Source organism: Prionailurus bengalensis, chromosome A3, assembly GCF_016509475.1.
Source record: "Prionailurus bengalensis isolate Pbe53 chromosome A3, Fcat_Pben_1.1_paternal_pri, whole genome shotgun sequence".
Lineage (NCBI taxonomy): Eukaryota > Metazoa > Chordata > Mammalia > Carnivora > Felidae > Prionailurus > Prionailurus bengalensis.
This window is the reverse complement of record NC_057354.1, coordinates 61,965,647-61,986,947: the sequence shown is the minus strand read 5'-3', so window position 1 is coordinate 61,986,947 and position 21,301 is coordinate 61,965,647. Positions and strand designations below refer to the sequence as shown.

Below are 21,301 nucleotides of genomic sequence, written 5' to 3'. Positions count from 1 at the left end.
AAATGGCAAAAAGTAGTGATAAAGAGACTTTTAAAAGCAGCAAGAGAAAAGAAAACAGTCACACACAGGGGGAACCCCATAAGGCTGTCAGTTGATTTTTCAGTAGAAATTTTGCAGGTCATAAGGGAGTGGCATAATATATTAAAAGTGCTAAAGTGGAAAAGCCTGCAATTGAAAATACCTTACCCAGCAAAACTATCATTCTGAATAGAAGGAGAGAGAAAGAGTTCCTAGACAAACAAAAGTTAAAGGAGTTTACCATTAAACCAGCATGACAAGAAACATGAAAGGAAATTCCTTGAGTGAAAAGAAAAGTACATAATCAGGAGGAAACAAATTATGAAAGGAAAAATTTCACAGGTAAATGCAAACATAATAAAAGTAGTAGATTTATCACTTATAAAAAAAGTAGAGACATTAAAGTACAAAAACAATGAAATCAGTTAAATATATATAAGTTAGTCAAAGGATTCACAAAATAAAAGGTTGGAGAAAATGACATCATATACATAGAACATGGGTGTGGAGGAATAAAAATTTAGTGTTTCTAAAATAAGTTCAAACCTAAGTGACCATCAACTTAATATTGACTGCTATCTGCATAAGATGTATGTATGAACCTAATGGAAACTACAAATCAAAAGCCAGTAATAGATATGCAAAAAATAAAAAGGAATCCAAGCATATCACTAAAGAAAGCCATCAAACAACAAAGGAAGATAGCAAGAGAAGAAAGTAACAGAGAACTACAAATACAACCATAAAACGGTTGACAAAATGGCAATCCCAAGTCCATATCTATCGATAATTACTCTGAATGTGAATGCACTGAATGATCCAATCAAAAGACACAGGGTGATGGAATGGATAATAAAGCAAGACCCTTCTATATACAGCCTAGGGGAGACTCATCTCAGACCTAAAGAAACATGCAGATTGAAAGTCAAGGGATGGAAAAATATGTACTATGCAAAATGAAACAAAAAGAAAGCTGGAGTAGCACACTTTTATCACAAAAAAAAGGGACGTTAAATTTTTTTAAGTTTATTTATTTGGAGAGAGAGAAAGCACAAGTCGGGGAGGGGAGAAAGCAGAGAGAGAGGGAGAGAGAGAATCCCAAGCAGGCTCCACACAGTCAGCACAGAGCCTGATGTGGGGCTTGAAACCCACACACTGCAAGATCATGACCTGAGCAGAAGTTGGATGAGCCAACTGAGCCACCCGGGCTCCCTGACAAAAAAAGTGGACTTTAAAACAAAGACCGTAACAAGAGAAAAGAAGGATGCTACATAATGATAAATAAAACAATTTAACAAGAGAATACAACAAATGTAAATATTTATGCACCAAATATGAGAGTACCTAAGTATATGAAGCAACTTTTAACAGACATATAGAAACTGACAGTATTACAGTAATAGTAGGGGACTTTAGAAAAGTGAACAGATCATCCAGACAGAAAATCAACAAGGAAGCAATGGCTTTGAATGACATATTGGGCCAGAGGACCTAACAGATATATTCAGAACATTCCATCCCCAAGCAGAATACACATTCTTTTTAAGTGCACAAGGAACATTATCCCAGATAGATGACATGTTAGTTCACAAACAAATCTCAATAAACTCAGAAAGACTGAAATCATACCATGCATCTTTGCTGACCACAACAGTATGAAAATAGACATCAATCTCAACAAAAATATCTGCAAAGAACACAAATACATGGAGGGTAAATAACATGCTATATATTCATGTGTAACATACAATAAATGATTCAATCAAGAAATCAAAGAGGAAATAAAAAAATACATGGAGAGAAATGAAAATAAAAACACAATGGTCCAAAATCTTTAGGATGCAGCAAAGAACCCCAGCTTAAGAAGCAAGAAAAATCTCAAATAATTAAAAACTCTACACCTACAGGAGCTAGAAAAAGAGGGAAAAAAATCCAGCAGAAGGAAGGAAATAATGAAGATTAGAGCAGAAATAAATGAAACAAGAGACTTAAAAAACAATGAACAGAACAAGGAAACCAGGAGTTTGTTCTTTGAAAAGACAAACATCAGTGATAAACCTTTACCGAGACTCATCCAAAAGAGAGAGAGAGAGAGAGAGACAGAGACAGAGACAGAGACAGAGACAGAGACAGAGACAGGAGTCAAGTAAATAAACTCAGAAATGAAGGAGGAGTGGGGCACCTAGGTGTCTCAGTTGGTTAAGCATCTGGCTTGACTTCAGCTCAGGTCGTCATCTTGAGGTTTTTTAGTTCCAGACCTGCACTGGGCTCTGTGCTGACAGCTCAAACAAAGCCTGCTTAGGATTCTCTCTCTCCCTCTCTCTTTCTGCCCCACCCCATTCGCACTTTCTCTCAATATAAATAAACTTTTAAAAAAGAAATGAAGGAGGAGAAATAACAACTGAAACCACAGAAATGTAAAGGATTACAACAGAATATTTTGAAAAACTATATGCCAACAAATTGGGCAACCTAGAAGAAATGGATACATTTCTAGAAACATAAGTTTCCAAAACTGAATCTGGAAGAAATAGAAAATTTGAACGGACTGACTACCAGCAACGAAATTGAATTAGTATTAAAAAAACTCCCAACAAACAAAAGTCCAGGCAGGACCACAAAGATTCATCAGTAGGTGACTTCTACCAAACATTTAAAGAAAGGTTAAACTGTTCTTGTCAAAATATTCCAAAAAATAGGAGAGGTAGGAAAGCTTCCAAATTCATTCTACAAGGCGAGCATTACACTGATACCAAACCCAGATAAAGACACTACAAAAAAGGAAAATTACAGGCCACTATCTGTGATGAATATAGATACAAAAACCCTCAACTGGGCTTGCTAAAATATTAGCAAACCGAATTCAACAATACATAAAAAAAAAATCATTCACCATACTCAAGTGGGATTTATTCCTGGGATACAAGAGTGGTTCAATATTTATATGATCATCTCAACAGATGCAAAAAAAGCATCTGACAAAGTACAACATCCATTCATAATAAAAACTCTCAACAAAGTAGGTGTAGAGGGTATATACCTCAACATAATTAAGGCCATATAAGAAGAACCCATAACTAACATCATAATGGTAAAAAACTGAGACTTTTCTTGTAAGGTCAAGAACAAGATAAGGATGTCCACTCTACCTATTTTATTCAGTATATTACTGGAAGTCCTAGCCACAGGAATCAAATAAGAAAAAGAAATAAAAGACATCCAAATTGGTAAGGAAGAAGTAAAACTTTCACTATTTGCAGATGACATATTATATACAGAAAACCCTAAAGGCTTCATAAAAACAAAAACAAAACCCTACTAGAACTGATTAATGAATTGATGGAAGTTGCATGATACAAAATTAATATACATTGCATTTCTATATACTAATAATGAAGTGGCAGGAAGAGAAATAAAAAAAAAATAATCCCATTTACAATTGCACTCCAAATAATAAAATACTTAGAAATAAACTTAACCAAGGAGGTAAAAGTTCTGTACTCTGAAAACTATAAAATACTGATGAAAGAAGCTAAAGATATGAACAAATGGAAAGATATTCCATGTTCACGGATTGGAAGAGTTAATATTGTAAAATTACTACCCATACCATACTACATACATACATACATACATACATATCCAAAGAACTACCCAAAGCAATCTACAGATTTAATGCAATCCCTATCAAATACCAAAAACATTTTTCACAGAATTAGGACAAATAATAGTAACATTTGTATGGGAACACAAGAGACCCTGAATAGCCAAAGCAATCTTGAAAAAAAAGAACAAAGTTGGTGGTATCACAATCCCAAATTTTAAGATATACTACAAAGCTATACTAATCAAATCAGTGTTGTACTGCCACACATGCATGTGTGAGCGTGCGTACACACACACACACACACACACACACACACACACACACGGGACACATAGATCAATGGAACAGAATAGAAAGTCCAGAAGTAAACTCGTGATTTTATTGTCAATTAATCTACAACAAAAGAAGGAAGAATATACAAAGGGAAAATGATGGTGTCTTCAATAAATGGTGCTGGGAAAACTGGACAGTTACATGCAAAAGAATGAAATGGAGCACTTTCTTATGCCATACACAAAAATAAACTCAAAATTGATTAAAGACTTAAATTGATACCAGAAACTATAAAACTCCTAGAAGAAAATACAGGCAATAATTTCTTTGACATTGGCCATGGAAACTTTTCTAGGTCTGTCTCCTAAGGAAAGGGAAACAAAAGCAAAACTATTGGGACTACGCCAAAATAAAAAACTTTTGCACAGTGAAGGAAACCATCAACAAAATGAAAAGGCAATCTACTGAATGAGAGAAGATATGTGCAAATCATATATGCAATAAGGCGTTAACATCCAAAACATATAAAGAATTTATATAACACCAAAAAAACAAAAAACAAAATCTGATTTAAAAATGGGCAGAGGACCTGAATAGACATTTATCCAAAAAAAGACATACAGATGGCCAACAGACACATGAAAAGATGCTCAACATCACTAATCATCAGTGAAATGAAAATTAAAACCACAATGAGATATCATGTTACACCTGTTAAAATGGCTAAAATTAAAAACACAAGAAATAAGTGCTGGTGAGCATATGTGGAAAAAGAAACGTACATGCATTGTTGGTGGGAATACAAATTAGCTCTGCCACCATGAAAAACAGTATGGAGGATCCTCAAAAAATTAGCAATAGAATTACCATGTGATTCAGTAATTCCACTGCTGGGTATTTACCCAAAGAATAAGAAAACACGAATTCAAAAAGATATACTTATCCCTATGCTCAATGCAGCATTATTTACATGAGCCAAGATATGGAAGCAATCTAAGTGTCCATGGATAGATGAATAAAGAAGATGTGGTATGTATATACAATAGACTATTACTGACCATAAAAAAGAATGAAATCTTGCCATCTGCAACAAAATGGATGGACTAGAGGGTTATAGTGCTAAATGAAATGAGTTAGACTGAGAAAGATAAATACCACATGGTTTCACAGATATGTGGACTTAAGAAACAAAACAAACAAAAGAAACGAAACCAAATTTTTTTTTTTATAAAAAAAAATTTTTTTAACGTTTTTATTTATTTTTGGGACAGAGAGAGACAGAGCATGAACGGGGGAGGGGCACAGAGAGAGGGAGACACAGAATCGGAAACAGGGTCCAGGCTCCGAGCCATCATCCCAGAGCCTGACGCGGGTCTCGAACTCATGGACCGCGAGATGGTGACCTGGCTGAAGTCGGACGCTCAACCGACTGCGCCACCCAGGCGCCCCAAAACCAAATTCTTAAATACAGAAAACACTACTGGTGGTCAGATGGGAGGTGGGTGGGTGGGATGGGTGATATAGAAAAAAGGGGATCAAGAGGGTACTTTTCTTTTCTTTTTTTTTTTTAGTGTTTATTTATTTATGTGAGAGACAGAGAGACAGCATGTGAGTGGGGGAGGGGCAGAGAGAGAGAAAGACACAGAATCAGAAGCAGGCTCCAGGCTCTGAGCTGTCAGCACAGAGCCCAACACGGGGCTTGAACTCATAAACTGCGAGATCATGACCTGATCCAAAAGTTGGACACTTAACTGACTGAGCTACCCAGGCGCCCCAAGAGTACACTTTCTTTGATGCACACTGAAAAGTGTATGGGATTGTTTAATCATTATATTGTATTACCTGAAACTAATATAACACGGTATATTAATTGTACTTGAATTAAAAAAAAAAATACTGAGACCTAATGGTGACCCCTCATGATCTGTCCTGAAACAGGTCCCACATGCACTTGTAAAGAATGTGTGTGCTTCTGTTATTGGATAGAATGTTGTATATATGTGCATTAGATCTATTTGTTTTATTGTATTAAGTCTTCTATTTCCTTATCTTCTGTCTGGTTTTTCTAGCCACTTGTGAGAGTGGAATATTGAAGTCTACAGATATTATCTGAAGTTATTTATCCTTTCTGTCACTTTTGCTTCATATATTTTGATGGTCTATTGTTGCACCAATCTTTATTTTATTTTATTTTTTTTGACTTAACTCAATGCAAGTTTACTTTTTTTTTTTTTAATACATGAAGTTTATTGTCAAATTGGTTTCCATACAACACCCAGTGCTCATCCCAAAAGGTGCCCTCCTCAATACCCATCACCCACCCACCCTTCCCTCCCACCCCCCATCAATCCTCAGTTTGTTCTCAGTTTTTAAGAGTCTCTTATGCTTTGGCTCTCTCCCACTCTAACCCTTTTTTTTTTTTTCTTCCCCTCCCCCCATGGGTTTCTATTAAGTTTCTCAGGATCCACATAAGAGTGAAACCATATGGTATCTGTCTTTCTCTGTATGGCTTATTTCACTTAGCATAACACTCTCCAGTTCCATTCACGTTGCTACAAAGGGCCATATTTCATTCTTTCTCATTGCCACGTAGTACTCCATTGTGTATATAAACCACAATTTCTTTATCCATTCATCAGTTGATGGACATTTAGGCTCTTTCCATCATTTGGCTATTGTTGAGAGTGCTGCTATAAACATTGGGGTACAAGTGCCCCTATGCATCAGTACTCCTGTATCCCTTGGGTAAATTCCTAGCAGTGCTATTGCTGGGTCATAGGGTAGGTTTATTTTTAATTTTTTGAGGAACCTCCACACCGTTTTCCAGAGTGGCTGCACCAATTTGCATTCCCACTAACAGTGCAAGAGGGTTCCCATTTCTCCACATCCTCTCCAGCATCTATAGTCTCCTGATTTGTTCATTTTGGCCACTCTGACTGGCGTGAGGTGATACCTGAGTGTGGTTTTGATTTGTGTTTCCCTGATGAGGAGCGACATTGAGCATCTTTTCATGTGCCTGTTGGCCATCCAGATGTCTTCTCTAGAGAAGTGTCTATTCATGTTTTCTGCCCATTTCTTCACTGGGTTATTTGTTTTTCGGGTGTGGAGTTTGGTGAGCTCTTTATAGATTTTGGATACTAGCCCTTTGTCCGATATGTCATTTGCAAATATCTTTTCCCATTCTGTTGGTTGCCTTTTAGTTTTGTTGGTTGTTTCCTTTGCTGTGCAGAAGCTTTTTATCTTCATAAGGTCCCAGTAGTTCATTTTTGCTTTTAATTCCCTTGCCTTTGGGGATGTGTCAAGTAAGATATTGCTACAGCTGAGGTCAGAGAGGTGTTGCACCAATCTTTATAACCGTTATATATTCCTGCTATGTTGAGACTTTTAATAATAAATAATGTCCTGGGGCATCTAGGTGTCTCAGTTGGTTGAGTGTCCAACTATGGATTTTGGCTCAGGTAATGACCTCACAAGTGTGAGATCAAGCCCCATGCTGGGCTCTCTCTCTCTCTGCCCCTCCCTCACTTACGCACACACATGCACTCTCTACCAATAAATAAATAAATAAATAAATAAATAAATAAATAAATAAATAAAATAGAATAAAATAATGTCCTTTGTCTCATGTAATTTTTTTTTTTCAACGTTTATTTATTTTTGGGACAGAGAGAGACAGAGCATGAACGGGGAGGGGCAGAGAGAGAGGGAGACACAGAATCGGAAGCAGGCTCCAGGCTCTGAGCCATCAGCCCAGAGCCTGACGCGGGGCTCGAACTCACAGACCGCAAGATCGTGACCTGGCTGAAGTCGGACGCTTAACCGACTGCGCCACCCAGGCGCCCCTCATGTAATTTTTTTTTAACTGAGAGTTGCTGGAGGGGTGTTGGGTGTGGTTGTGGGGCTGAATGGGTGATGGGCATTAAGGAGGGCATTTGTTGGGATGAGTACTGGGTGCTAGAGTTTAGTGGAACTCTACTCCTGAAATCATTATTTAAAAAAAGAGAAATTTATTTCTCAGTTCTGGGGGCTGAAGTCTGAGATCAGGTTACAAAAGCATGTTGGATAAAGGTTCCCTTCTGTTTTGTAGTCTTCTTGTATCCTAACATGGCAGAAGAAGAAAGGGATCGCTCTGGGGTCTCTTACTAAAAAAAATTTATGAGAGTTCCACACTCATAACTTAATCACCCTAATCATGCTAGACATTATTTTTTCATTGATGACTTTTGGAAGGACACATTCAGACCATATCACCAACTTTTAGCTTCCAATTTACTTTTGTTTTTGGATCTAAACTGATTCTCTTGTGGACACCATATACTTGGGTCATGTGTTCTTATCTATTCTGCCAATCGCCATCTTCTGATTGAAGTTTAATCCATTTGCATTTAAACTAATTATCGATAAGGAAGAATTTGTCATTTTGCTTTGTTTTCTTTATGTCTTACATTTTTGGTTTCTCAGTTTCTCCATTACTGCCTTCTTTTGTGTTTCATTCATTTGGTAGTGTACCATTTTGATTCCTTCCTCATTTCCTTTGCTCTGTATTTTTTATTTTCTTCATTGTTACCATAGAGATTATAATGATCTTAAATATTTAACAAACTAGTTGAAATTAATACCAACTTACCTTCAATAGTACACTTACTTCTGTCATTTTGATATTTATTTTCTATATGCCTTATAGCTTTTTTTGGCCATTTCATTCTTTACTTTCATTTTTGTGTTTAGCTGATTTTTGTATGTGTTTAGCTGACTTTTGTAACAAAATGTCCAAATTCCTTTTGTGTATTTTCTTTTTTTTTTGAAAATCTTTTTTTGTTTTAGTTTACTTATTTTGAGAAAGCAAGCATGAACAGAGGAGGGACAGAGAAAGATATAATTCCAAGCAGGCTCCATGCTGTCAGTGCAGAGCCCAATACAGGGCTCAGTCTCACAATCCATGAGATCATGACCTGAGCTGAAATCAAGAGTCAGATGCTCAGCCGACTGAGCCACCCAGGCACCCCATTTCTGTGTATTTTCTAGTTATTTTCTTCATGGTTTTCAAGGGGATTTAATCTTAGAGTTATAACACTCTAACTTGAATTTATATCAAATGAACTTCAACAATATACAGAAACTGTACTTCTTTATGGACCCATCCCTATACCTTTCAGTTACTGATGTCACAAAATTTCATCTTTATATATTGTGTGTCCAAAACCACAGACTAATAATTCTTTTAAATACATTAGTCTTTAACCTATGTAGAAAACAAACTGTGAAATTACAAACCAAAGTTACAATAATCCTAGCTTTTAGGCTATTAATTGTCATTTAAAAAATGCATTAGTTTCTTAAATCACATGAAAAACAAAAAAAGGAGTTTCAAACCATTCTTATAACCAGCTTTTATAATTGCCCCTGTATTTATTTTTACTGTGATCTTTGTTTCTTCATATGGCTTTGAGTTGTTGCCTAGTGTCCTTTCATTTTAAACTCACAGGACTCCCTTTAGCATCTCTTACAAGGCAGGTCTAACAGTAGTAAACTTCCTCAGCTTTTGTTTATCTGGGAATGTCTTAATTTATTTTTCACTTTTAAAGAACAGTCTGGCCTGATACAGGATTCTTGGTTAGTAGTTTTTATTTGTTTTAGTATTGTGAATGTATCAGCTCACTGTCTTCTGGCCTCCAAAGTTTGTAATGAGATATCTGTTAATAATCTTACTGCTTTTGCTTTCAAGAGTCTTTCAAAAGTTTTATTGTAACATGTCTCAGAGTGGGTCTCTTTAAGTTCATTTTACTTAGAGTCCGCTGAGCTTCCTTGATGCTTATATTCATGTCTTTCATTAAATTTGTGACATTTTCAGTCATTATTTCTTTTAATACTCTGTCTCTTTCCTTCTGGCACTCCCACAATGCATATGCAGGCCTGCTTGATGGTGCCCTACAGGTCTCTTAGTCTATGTTTACTTTTCTCTAATCATTTACTTCAGATTCGGAATTTCAATGTTCTATCTTCAAGTTCACTGATTCTTTCTTCTGTCTGCTCAAATCTACCTTTGAACTTCTCTGCCGGAATTTTCATTCCAGCTACTGTACTTTGAGATCTAGATTTTCTTTTTTGGCTTCTTCCCCACTCCAGCTTCACTGAAGAGTAACTGGAAAATTAAAACTATATAAGTATACAATGTGATGTTTTCATAAACATACACATTGTGAAATGATCACCACAAACGAGCTAGTTAACATATCCATCACTTCAGTTACCTTTTCAGGGGAGTAAAAGCTGTTAAGATCTCTTAGCAAATTTCAAGTATACAATACAGTATTACCAAATGTACTCACCCTGCTGTATGTACATTAAACTTTGAAAAGTTATTCATCTTGTATAACTGACATGTTGTACCCTTTGACCCAACCATTGTATCCCCATTTCCCACAACCTGTAGGCTCTGGCAACATCATTCTACTCTACTTCTATGAATTTGACATTTTCAGATTTCACATATAAGTGAGATCGTGCAGTATTTGTCTTTCACATAATATAATGTCCTCCAGATTAATCCATGTTTTTGCAAATAGCAGTATTTCTTTCTTTTTTTAGGGCTGAATAATATTCCTATGGGCTTTTTTCCCTGTATCTTGGCTATTGAGAATAATATTTCTCCTTTCTGATATTTCTCCCTTCGGATCTGTTAACACTTGCTTTATATATTTAGAGACCCTCACGTTGAGTGCCTATATATATATTTATAGTTGTTACATCCTCATAATGAATTGGCCCTTTTATCACTATATTATCACCTTCTTTGTCTCTTATGATAGTCTCTGACTTAAAGTGTACTTTTTTGTCTGATGTAATAGCCACTCCCACTTTTTCTAGTTACTGTTTGCGTGGAATATCTATTTCCAAGCCTTTCAACATATGTGTGTTCATAAAACTAAAGGGAGACTCCTATAGGCAGCATATGGTTGGATATTGGTTATTTTATTTTATTTTATTTTATTTTATTTTATTTTATTTTATTTTATTTATTCAGCCACTCTATATGTCTTTTGATTGGTGAATTTAATCCATTCAATTTTAAATTTTTTAAATATTTTATTTATTTCTGAGAGTGAGAGAGAGAGTGTGTGAGAGGGGGAGAGGCAGAGAAGAGAAGGAGACACAGAATCTGGAGCAGGCTTCAGGCTCTGAGCTGCCAGCACAGAGCCCGACACGGGGCTCTAACTCCCAAACTGCGAGATCATGACCTGAGCCAAAGTCGGACACTTAACCGACTAAGCCACCCAGGCTCCCCTAATCCATTTACATTTAAAGTAATTATTAGTAAGTGGGGACTTACTGCTGCCATTCTGTTAATTATTTTTCTGTCGATTTGTAGTGCCTTTGTTCCCTTTTCCTCTCTTGACACTCTTCCTTTGTAATCTGATGATTTTTCTTTTGTAGTGATATGCGTTGATATCTATTTTGTGTATCTGCTACACAAAGTTTTTCATTTCTGTCCACCATGAGACTTGCATAAAACACCTTTTATAACATTTTATTTTAAGCTAATAACAACTGAGCTTCAATCACATATGAAAGCTATACTTCTACCCCTTCTCCACACTTTATGTAATTGATGTCACAATTTACATCATTTATATTATTCATCCATTAACAAATTATTACAGTTATAGTTATTTTTCATACTTTTATATTTTATTTACGTTACAGTTGAAAGCTTATACTTTCATGTTTTCATGTTGCTAACTGCTGTCTTTTCATGTTAGCTTGAATAGCTCCCTTTAGCATTTTTTTGTGAGGCAGGTCTAGTGGTGATGAACTTCAACTTTTGTCTGGGAAAATGTTTATTTCTCCATTTCTGAAGGACAGCTTTGCTGGGTATAGTATTCTTCTCAGTATTCTTTCAGTACTTTGAATTTATCATCACATTGTCTCCTGGCCTGAAAGATTTCTGCTGAGAAATCAGTTGACTGTCTAATCAGCACTCCTTTGTGAAAAGTCGCTTTTCTCTTGCTGCTTTCACAACTCTCTTTGACAATTTGATATAATGTGTTTCAGTGTAGATCTCTTTAAATTTAATGCATCTGGAATCCTGGGGTCTTTATGAATCTGGATGCCCATTTCCCTCCCAAGATTTGGTAACTTTTTAGTCATTTCTTTAAATAGGCTTTCTTTTTTTTTTTTCCAACGTTTATTTATTTTTGGGACAGAGAGAGACAGAGCATGAATGGGGGAGGGGCAGAGAGAGAGGGAGACACAGAATCGGAAACAGACTCCAGGCTCCGAGCCATCAGCCCAGAGCCTGACGCGGGGCTCGAACTCCCGGACCGCGAGATCGTGACCTGGCTGAAGTCGGACGCTTAACCGACTGCGCCACCCAGGCGCCCCGTTTGGATCTTGATTTAAATAACTAAAGTATGAAAAAGAATTTTTGAAATGGTAGAAGAAAAGGGATACAGACCAACCAGGTATTACATGATATTAGATGTTCTGGCTATCTAACGGTGCATAATAAAACACTCCAAAGTTCAACAGCTTAAAACAGCATTTTATTATTATCCTTCACATTCTTCTGGGCTGACTAGACTCAGTTGGTTAGATCTCACTTGATGTTACTCAAATGGCTGCCATAAGATGCAAGTTGTGGCTGATTCATCTGAAGGTTTAAATGTGCTGCTCATCCACAGTGGCAGAAAAGGGATGATGGCTGGTAGGTGGGCACTCAACTGGGACCACTGACTGTAGGACTATATGGGGGCTCCCCATGTGGCTTAGGATTTTCACATCATGGCAACTGGGTCCCAAAAGAAATGTCCCAATTTCTAGAGGTCCAAGAGACCCAGGTAAAAGCTGCCAAGTTTCTGATGATCTAGTATTAGTAGTACCAGAATGCTGTCATGCTGTATTCATCAGGATACTATTATTATCATTGCTATACACAATATATATGCATTTAGTTATCCACATATTTTTATTTTTAATGCTCTTTATCCTTTGCATTTCTAAGCTTCTGAGGTAATTTACCTTCAAGCTGAAGAATATCCTCTATTATTTCCTTTGGTGCAAATCTTCTGGTGACAAATTCTCTATGTTCTTGTCTGTTTGAAAATGCCTGTGTTTTTCTTTACACACGAAGAACATTTTCACTGGGTATAGAATTCTAGTTCAATTTTTTTCATTAATTTAATTTTTTTTTTTTTTTTTTTGCCTCCAATTGTTTCAGTTTATAATTCAGCTGTCAGGCTAATTCTAGCTTCTTTGAAGGTCTTCTTTTTTTCTCTGGTTGGTTTTAGAATATATCTCTTTGCCTTTGATAGTCAGTTGTTTTACTGTATACTGCTCAGATCTCTGTAAAAGGAAGAACTTGCCATCCAAGCTATGAAAAATGCTGTTAGCTATCAGCCTGTGACTGCAGTACCTGACTGTAGTGACTAAGGTAAGGCCAAGTTCTTTTTGAGCAACTCCCAGCCAATGAATAGGCCCAGCAGGTATAGTAGGGCCTGGCTATCTCTGGATATGCTTCCAAAAAGCAGCCATTACTCCACAATTCCCCAGTGATTTGCCAAGATATAGCAACCCTGTCTGAGGTTCTCCCTGCCCAATCATGTTTCCTTCCCCTTATGTTTCAAAGGCATTAGCCCTCAATAAATCTCTTGCACTCCTAACTCTGTCTTAGGATCTTGCTAAGAACCCCAACTGACACATATGATAAAGGATATCTGGGGGTGGGGGTGGAGAAAAACTATAGTAAACAACATTCTTAACAGTGAAATGCTGAAGGTTTATCTGAGATGAGTTATTGGTCAAAGATGCCTACTAAATACCACTTATATTCAACATCATGCTGGCTGTAGCCAGTAAAGTAATGCAAGAAAAAATAAAAAGAATTTAAAACTAAAAGCATTGGAAAGTTAGAAATAAAATGTTATTATTAACCTCAGATTGTGATAGTTTATGGACCTAGTTCAGAGCATCTAGAGATAAGTTAATAGCATCAATAAGCAATTTAGCTAGTTTGCAGAGTAAAAGTCAAAATATAAAAAACAATTGTATTTCTACATTTTATGTTGAGCCATATGAATTACCACTTTTAGAGATGAGAACAGGCAAGAGAGCCCAGAAATTGATTCATGCATACATGCCTACTTGACTTATGAATAAAGTGTCACTGAAGAATACTGGGGAAAAAATATTGGGGAACAGTTAATAAAGGGTGCTGGGACAAGTGAATATCTATATGAGAAATAAAACCCTGACCTCACACCAATAACAAAAATCGATTCCAGTTAGAATTAGTGCTATAATTGTGAAAGGCAAAACAATAAATTTCTATATTCTAGACAATAATACAGGAGAATAATTTTTTAAACCTTTTTTTTTTTTAATGTTTATTTAGTTTTGAGAGAAAGAGGAGAGAGGCAGAGAGGCAGACTGAGGATCCGAAGCGAGCTCTGCACTGACAGCAGAGAGCCCCACACAGGCCTCGAACTCATGAACCATGAGATTATGACCTGAGCTGAAGTCTGACACTTAGCTGGCTGAGCCACCCAGGGGCACCCAGGAGAACATTTTTATGACCGTGGATAAGAAAGTATTTCTTGAACGGTACACAAAAAACATCAACTGTAATGTGTAAGACTGAGAGCTTAAACTACAATAAAATTAAAATTAATTAAAACTAAGAACTTCTGTTCATCAAAGTCACCATTATGTGTGGAAGGGATGATCACAAGTAGGAAAAGATATTTCTTATACATATAATCACAATTGTATCCAGAATTTATAAAGAACTCCTAAAAAACAAGAAGGAAAAAGATATGCAACCCAACAGTTAAATAAGGAAAAAGATTTAACTTAGATTTCACAAAAGTTGATATCCAAATGGTTAAATAAACACGAAAAGTTGCTCCACCTTATTAGGAATTAGGGAATTGTAAATTATCTCCACAAAAAGATACCATTACCTACTCTTCAGAATAATTTTTTAAAAAAACATTACGAAGTATTGTAGAGGAATTCCTGATGATGGGACTGTACACTAGAACAAGCACTTTGGAAAACCACATGGTATTATGTATTAAAATAGAAGCTTAATACCCTATGTCCCAGCAGTTGCACTTAACTCCACCAGAAACGCATATATATGTTCACCAAGAGACAGCATTTACTTATAAGAGCCAAAACTGGAAACAAGTGAAATGTCAATCAACAGCATAAATTATATATATACGTACACACACACACACACACATATATATATATATGTATATATATGCATATATACATACACACACATATACATATTGGGGCATATCCACATAATGCAATACTATTCAGTGATGAAAATGGATAACTATGGCCACATTCAATAGCACAGAGAATCTTAGAAACATAACACAAGAAAAAGCAGCTGGAAAAAAAAAATACAAACTGTATGAAGTTCAAAAAACAGATGAAACCATAGTGTTTAGAGACACATGCTCAGATGGTAAGACTTCTAGGGAAAGAAATTACCATAAACCTCAGGACTATGGGCAACTTTGGGGATAGTGACTGGGAGAGAGCCTCAGAGGGAACTCAGGAGAGTGTTTAGTTTTTAACTAGGGTGGTAGTTGTTTATAGGTGTTGGCTTTGAGGAAAAAAAGCCCACATTTTATGCATGTATGTATGAATTATATCTCACAATAAATGCTTTAATTAAAGAAAAAGAAATAATCAAATTCTTGGACATCTTTTACACTCCTTGGAAGACGACTCTAATTAAGTGGTTAGAAGATTACCTACACTAGGCCACCTCTAGAATGAACATGATTTATCTTCTAGACTGCAAAGCTTCCAGTGGCTTCATCTCCTTTTAGTTACAGAAACTAAACAAGTCATCTAGGAGCTAAAGTTTTCCCCACTAACCTCTGTAACAATAACCTCTTTAACTCCTGTTAAGTTTTACTATAGCTATCTTTAAAAATTAGTATCTTTTAAATGTAAGTTCATCCAAGAACAAGTATATGCTCATTTTTTCAATTGGGTGTTTTCGTGTGTTGCAAATAACTGTCTAGTTAAGGAAGATCTCCATAGTGCTTTCCAAACCAACCTAACAGAATAGGAGGCAAACTTTCCACAATCTTTCCCTCAACTGTCCTCTGAGAAGATTGGGAAAAGAGTTATTTCTGTAATATGAACAAAAGATTCTTTGGCTGACTAACCACAGTCCTGCAACTGATATACTGGGGCACAACGAGAAGTGGAACCCATTACCTATTGTGTGTATATAAAAAGATCTCTTAGACCTGCACTGTCTTCTAATCACAGCATTTAGGAATTTATCTTTCCCCTAAGGCAACCTTGTTACTTTTCAGGAGGCAGAGCAATGGAAAGTATAAAGCCTAAGAGCTTTGGAATCAAACTTGCTTCTTATTCTTCTTGTACTCCTTATTTGTACTGAAATTTTGGGCCAATTAATGAACTAGCTGAGACTCCAGCAAGTACTTAAAAAATACTAATTGTAGCCACCTCTGCCTTAGGCACCTGAAAGCCAGGTAGTGAGTTGAGATAATAGATGCCTAGATGTTATGAGAACAACCAATGAGCGCACAATGAACAGTCAGAAAAGAGTATTTCTGTTTCTTGACCAAAGTGAGATAACAAAATTAGGTGGTACTATAGTTATGAGCTTGCTTGCTTGCTTCATTTATTTGTTTATTTATTACTATTTTTTAATGTTTATTTATTTTTGAGAGAGAGAAAAACACAAAGTACAGGCAGGGGAGGAGCAGAGAGAGAGGGAGACACAGAATCCAAAGCAGGATCCAGTCTCTGAGCTGTCAGCATGGAGCCTGATGTGGGGCTTGAATTCATGAACCGTGAGATCATAACCTAAACCGAAGTTGGAGCTTACATGACTGGAGCCACCCAGGCACCCCATATAGTTATGAGCTTTAGAAAGCAAAACTCTGCATGTGTTTTCAACTTGAACGTTAGAAAGCTTGCCTCCCAACATCTTAAAAATCTGTTTACTGTTCTGGTAGAATAGTAAAATAAATAAATTAAAAAGCTAGGCTTTTCCTTGGGCTTCATCTTCGTTTGTAAGAAAGTTAGATTAGGAAACAGATTAAGGCTTTTAAAAATATCTTTTGTTATTCAATCTATCAAAGGAACAGCCAACCATTCTGATCAGTTAGGATTGGAATGATCATTAGAGATACCTGGCATGCACACCCTATGGTGATGAGTCTTCTGTTGAGAAGTGTCTATGTTCCCCTCAGGCATGGTTTCATCCTTCTATATTCTATATACCAAATCTTAGTAGCCTTGCCAAACAGGAATGGCAATGGCCAAAGCACCAATGATAGAAAATGTGGGCTTTTCTGTGATTACTGTGATTTCTAATCGTAACCTAATATTAGTAGTGGTAATCCAGGGAACGCACTAGAAGAACTGCACATGCATGGTGCTGTGTTAAGAGCTCTGAAAGCAGACAGGCTGAGTACTTACTGGATGTTGGATTTCTGCTCTCATAATTGAATACTGAGCAAATTATTTAATTTCTATAAGCCTCATTTCCCTTATCTTTAAAAAACAAGGAAGGCAAATACAAAATTTGTAGCAAATTTTTATGAGTTTTGGCAATTTTTATGGACTTATCATCAATTAATTTTCAGGGCTTAAAAAGTTACTAAGAGCCAAGCCACATGAATGTAACATAAAATGTATGATCTGAGAAGGAATGCTCTCAGGCAAAATTCTCATTTTAAATAATGTAAAACAAGGCTGTTGCTTTGACTCTCTCTCTACGTTAGTTTTAATTGGAAAAAACGTGATATATATTCTGTCATAAGACTGCTACACATACATACTATCTGTTCCGATCATACCATAAGAAACAAGAAATGGTTGAACCTACTGGCAAATTATCATCAGAAAGAGTGACAACATGAATTTTCATGTCAACATGAAAACTGTTGTTCCTGGGAAACATTCTTCAACATTAAAATGAACTATTTACTTGTATCTATTCAAAAAGGTCTATACTCTGCTACTTGGGGATAAACGATACACTATATATATAGCATCTTTGTATCAGACATTCTGCAGTAATCTTTGTGAGGTTTTATTGTGGCTGAGGTAACCAACTGGTACCGTCTGCCTTCAATACTGTTCCAGTCTAAAATTACCTTTGCCATAGAACTCTGAGGTCTCAACTCAGGTCTCTACCAAGCTCTTGTCCAAGCATTTCAGCAGACCCAAAGAGGATGAGGAAATCACATCCCAGGCCACAAGTTCCTCCATAGCCAAATCCATTTAGATAGGGATTGACAACCTCTCCCAACAAAAATATAAATCAAACTCCAGAATTTTCAAAATGAATTACTACTTGCAACCTAGGTGGGTGTCTATTTCCTAAAGGATATGGATCCTTCTTTAATCAATAAAGAAAAATGAATTTTCAAAAAATTCAGTCCTGATTTGCCTGTTATCTAGATCCCACAAACCACCTAAAGGGAGATATTTATTTTTTTTTTAATTTTTTTTTTTTAACGTTTATTTATTTTTGGGACAGAGAGAGACAGAGCATGAAGCGGGGAGGGGCAGAGAGAGAAGGAGAGACAGAATCGGAAGCAGGCTCCAGGCTCCGAGCCATCAGCCCAGAGCCTGACGCGGGGCTTGAACTCACGGACCACAAGATCGTGACCTGAGCTGAAGTCGGACGCTTAACCGACTGCGCCACCCAGGCGCCCCCTAAAGGGAGATATTTAAAACCGTCATTCCTATTGGTTCTCCAAGTTCTCACCTTGTAACAGATGAAATAACCAGATAACAAGACCAAGCTCATTTTCTAGTAAGGTGGCTCTATAAAATTTGAGATTATATATCTTTAGTTTTTATTCAGTTTTTCAATATAAAAAGCTGTACAAAGACTTTTTTGTAAGTACCAAGCAGCCACTGCCTGCTGTGTTTCTCAACATCAGTTATGTAAAGGTATGAATGATATATTTATTTAAAAATTTGGAAGCAAGGAAAAAGTTAACATTCAGAACACTTACTTGCTTTATTTTCAGAGAAAAGGAACATTATAACCCATCACTTTTTTCCTTGCTCTCTTTGTTTGGCTTATTGTCTGAAATCTAAATTTATGATAAAATGTAAACAGAAATCTTATTTCAGGTCTCTAGCACAATTATTTTTTATATATTGCCTTAATGTAACGTTTAGTTTCCTGACATTATTATAAGCTACAGGGAATATTTTTTCAGAACTAAGTCATGTATTTAGTTATAATTAAGTAAATAAATACATCATAGGCAGCACCATGTAGGAAAGAGACAAACAATCACCTGGAGTGAGGAGACGAGAATTCTAACACCAGCCCCATTACCATTAAAGTCATGGGATCTTCAGCACCTTTCTTAAATTAAACCTTGGAAAAACCGTACGTCATGCTACCAAATAGATGGTACTTGAAAACTGATGTTATAATTACAAAAGTGGTAAGTACTATAAGACAAGTACCAAATACAATAAAAGTTTGGAAGAAGGAAGAAAACACCTCAGTCATAAAAATCAGAGGGCTAGTTAAGTTGCTTTCACTCTCCCTCTTTCAGCTGTGAAATTCTAGAACTGGTTTTTAGCTAGGAAGACTAAAATGGGCTTCATGGGATATCTATGCTAGGTCTGAAAGGAAGGACATCAGATTATACTTTCTAATTTTAGGTATAACATGTTTAAAGATGTGGCTTAGACTGGCAACTAGAAAAGTGATATAGATGTACATCTACAGAACTTACACTCTAGAGAAGTCCTCTTCCAGGTAAATATTTTGAGGTCTGACACCCATACTTACAGCGCTAACCACCAATTCCACTGCTCCTGATCTGACTCTCCCAACCTAACGTTCCAACACTCCCCAGAAATATCTAATTTAAAAGGTAATTCATATAGCTAAGGAGGCTTTTATTATTACTAATGACTCTATTGACCTATCTGCATATAAAGCTCATAAAATATATTTCAAAGAAATCAGTTACACTTTTTAAAGGTAAATAACAATCGGATATTATTCAAGGTTTGACACTGAGATAATTTTTCAACTTAAAATAAAATTACCTGTAGTAGTCCTCCATCATCAAAACGTAATACTTCTATTATGCTCTCCGACTGAATAAATGCTGTGAAGGAAACAAAACATACTATCACTTTACAGGAACATAAATTTCATTTAAATATCTTTTACCTTAAAATTAATAAATACAATTCCACATTAAAAAAAAAAACGTACTGCTTGAGGGTGATGGTTAAAGAGGAAAATGCGATACTTCAGGATTTTAGCAACTATGAAATGCTTTAAAAATAAAACAATACAACCCAATTAGAAAGCAGTTTTTAACAACCTATAGGCAGTGTAAGCCACTTGCAAAATATCTATTCCTGCTATACTCCCAGAAAGCACAAAACAGTCAAATTCAACTAGATGCAACTGGTTATTTTCACCGACAGATTAACCAAAAATATCACAAGCACATGGAAAAGATCATTAGAGGATTCTACTTCCCCCAAGAAAGATAAGCTGACGTTCTGTATCATCTGCTCTTTTATAGCAATGACAAGACCTGGCATCATCAGTCAAGAGAGACTTGGAGAGAAAATGGGCATGGAAAATGGCAAGAGGAGATTATTCTGTTCCAAGAAACTGAGTATAGTGCAAACACGATATTTAGAAAGCTGAACTTTCACCATATAATCTGGTGATTGCGCTCACAGGTATTTATGCAACTGATTTGAAAACTTATGCCCACATGAAAATCTGCAAGCAATTCTGTATAGCAGCTCTATTCATAATCACCCAAAACTGGACATAATCAAGATGATGTCCTTCAATAGATGAGTAGATAGACAAACTGTAGTACATCCTACAAGAGAATATTATTCAGTAACAAAAAATAAAATAAAAAGCCACACACTGTATGATTCCAAGGATATGACATTCTGGGAAAGGTTATACTATAGAGATGGTAAAAAGACCAATGGTTGCTAGAAGTTTGGGGAGAGGAAGGAAGACATGAATAAGTGAAGCAAAGGAAATTTTTCAGAGCAGTGAAACGATTCTATATGACACTGGAACAGTGGATTCACAGCACTACACATTCTTCAAAACAGAACTTTAGAGTGAATCTAATGTATGCAATTAAAAAAATCATTTTGGAGATCAGGGGATCCCACGATGAAATGCAGAATATGACAAAACCATTTAGCTCTATTACAAATGTATGAAACCGCCTCATTGAAGGAGGGGTAGAGTGGAAGGAGGAGCTGACATAAGTAATGTGAAAGTGAGGGAATCTCTAAGACTAATGGTGAAAGAAATTGTATATAAGCATTATATTCTGGTTGATAAAGTTACTTCTCATGGGAGCT

The 21,301-nt window shown here is 36.2% G+C and overlaps 1 protein-coding gene across 1 annotated transcript in view; it reads right to left on the bottom strand.

Moving 5' to 3' along the window:
- Positions 1-21,301, bottom strand: part of TMEM131 (transmembrane protein 131) — a 237,800-nt gene that overhangs the window by 155,795 nt on the left and 60,704 nt on the right. Inside the window, 1 exon segment of the mRNA XM_043603229.1 lies at positions 19,994-20,055. Within this exon segment, the coding sequence (XP_043459164.1) occupies positions 19,994-20,055 (62 nt within the window).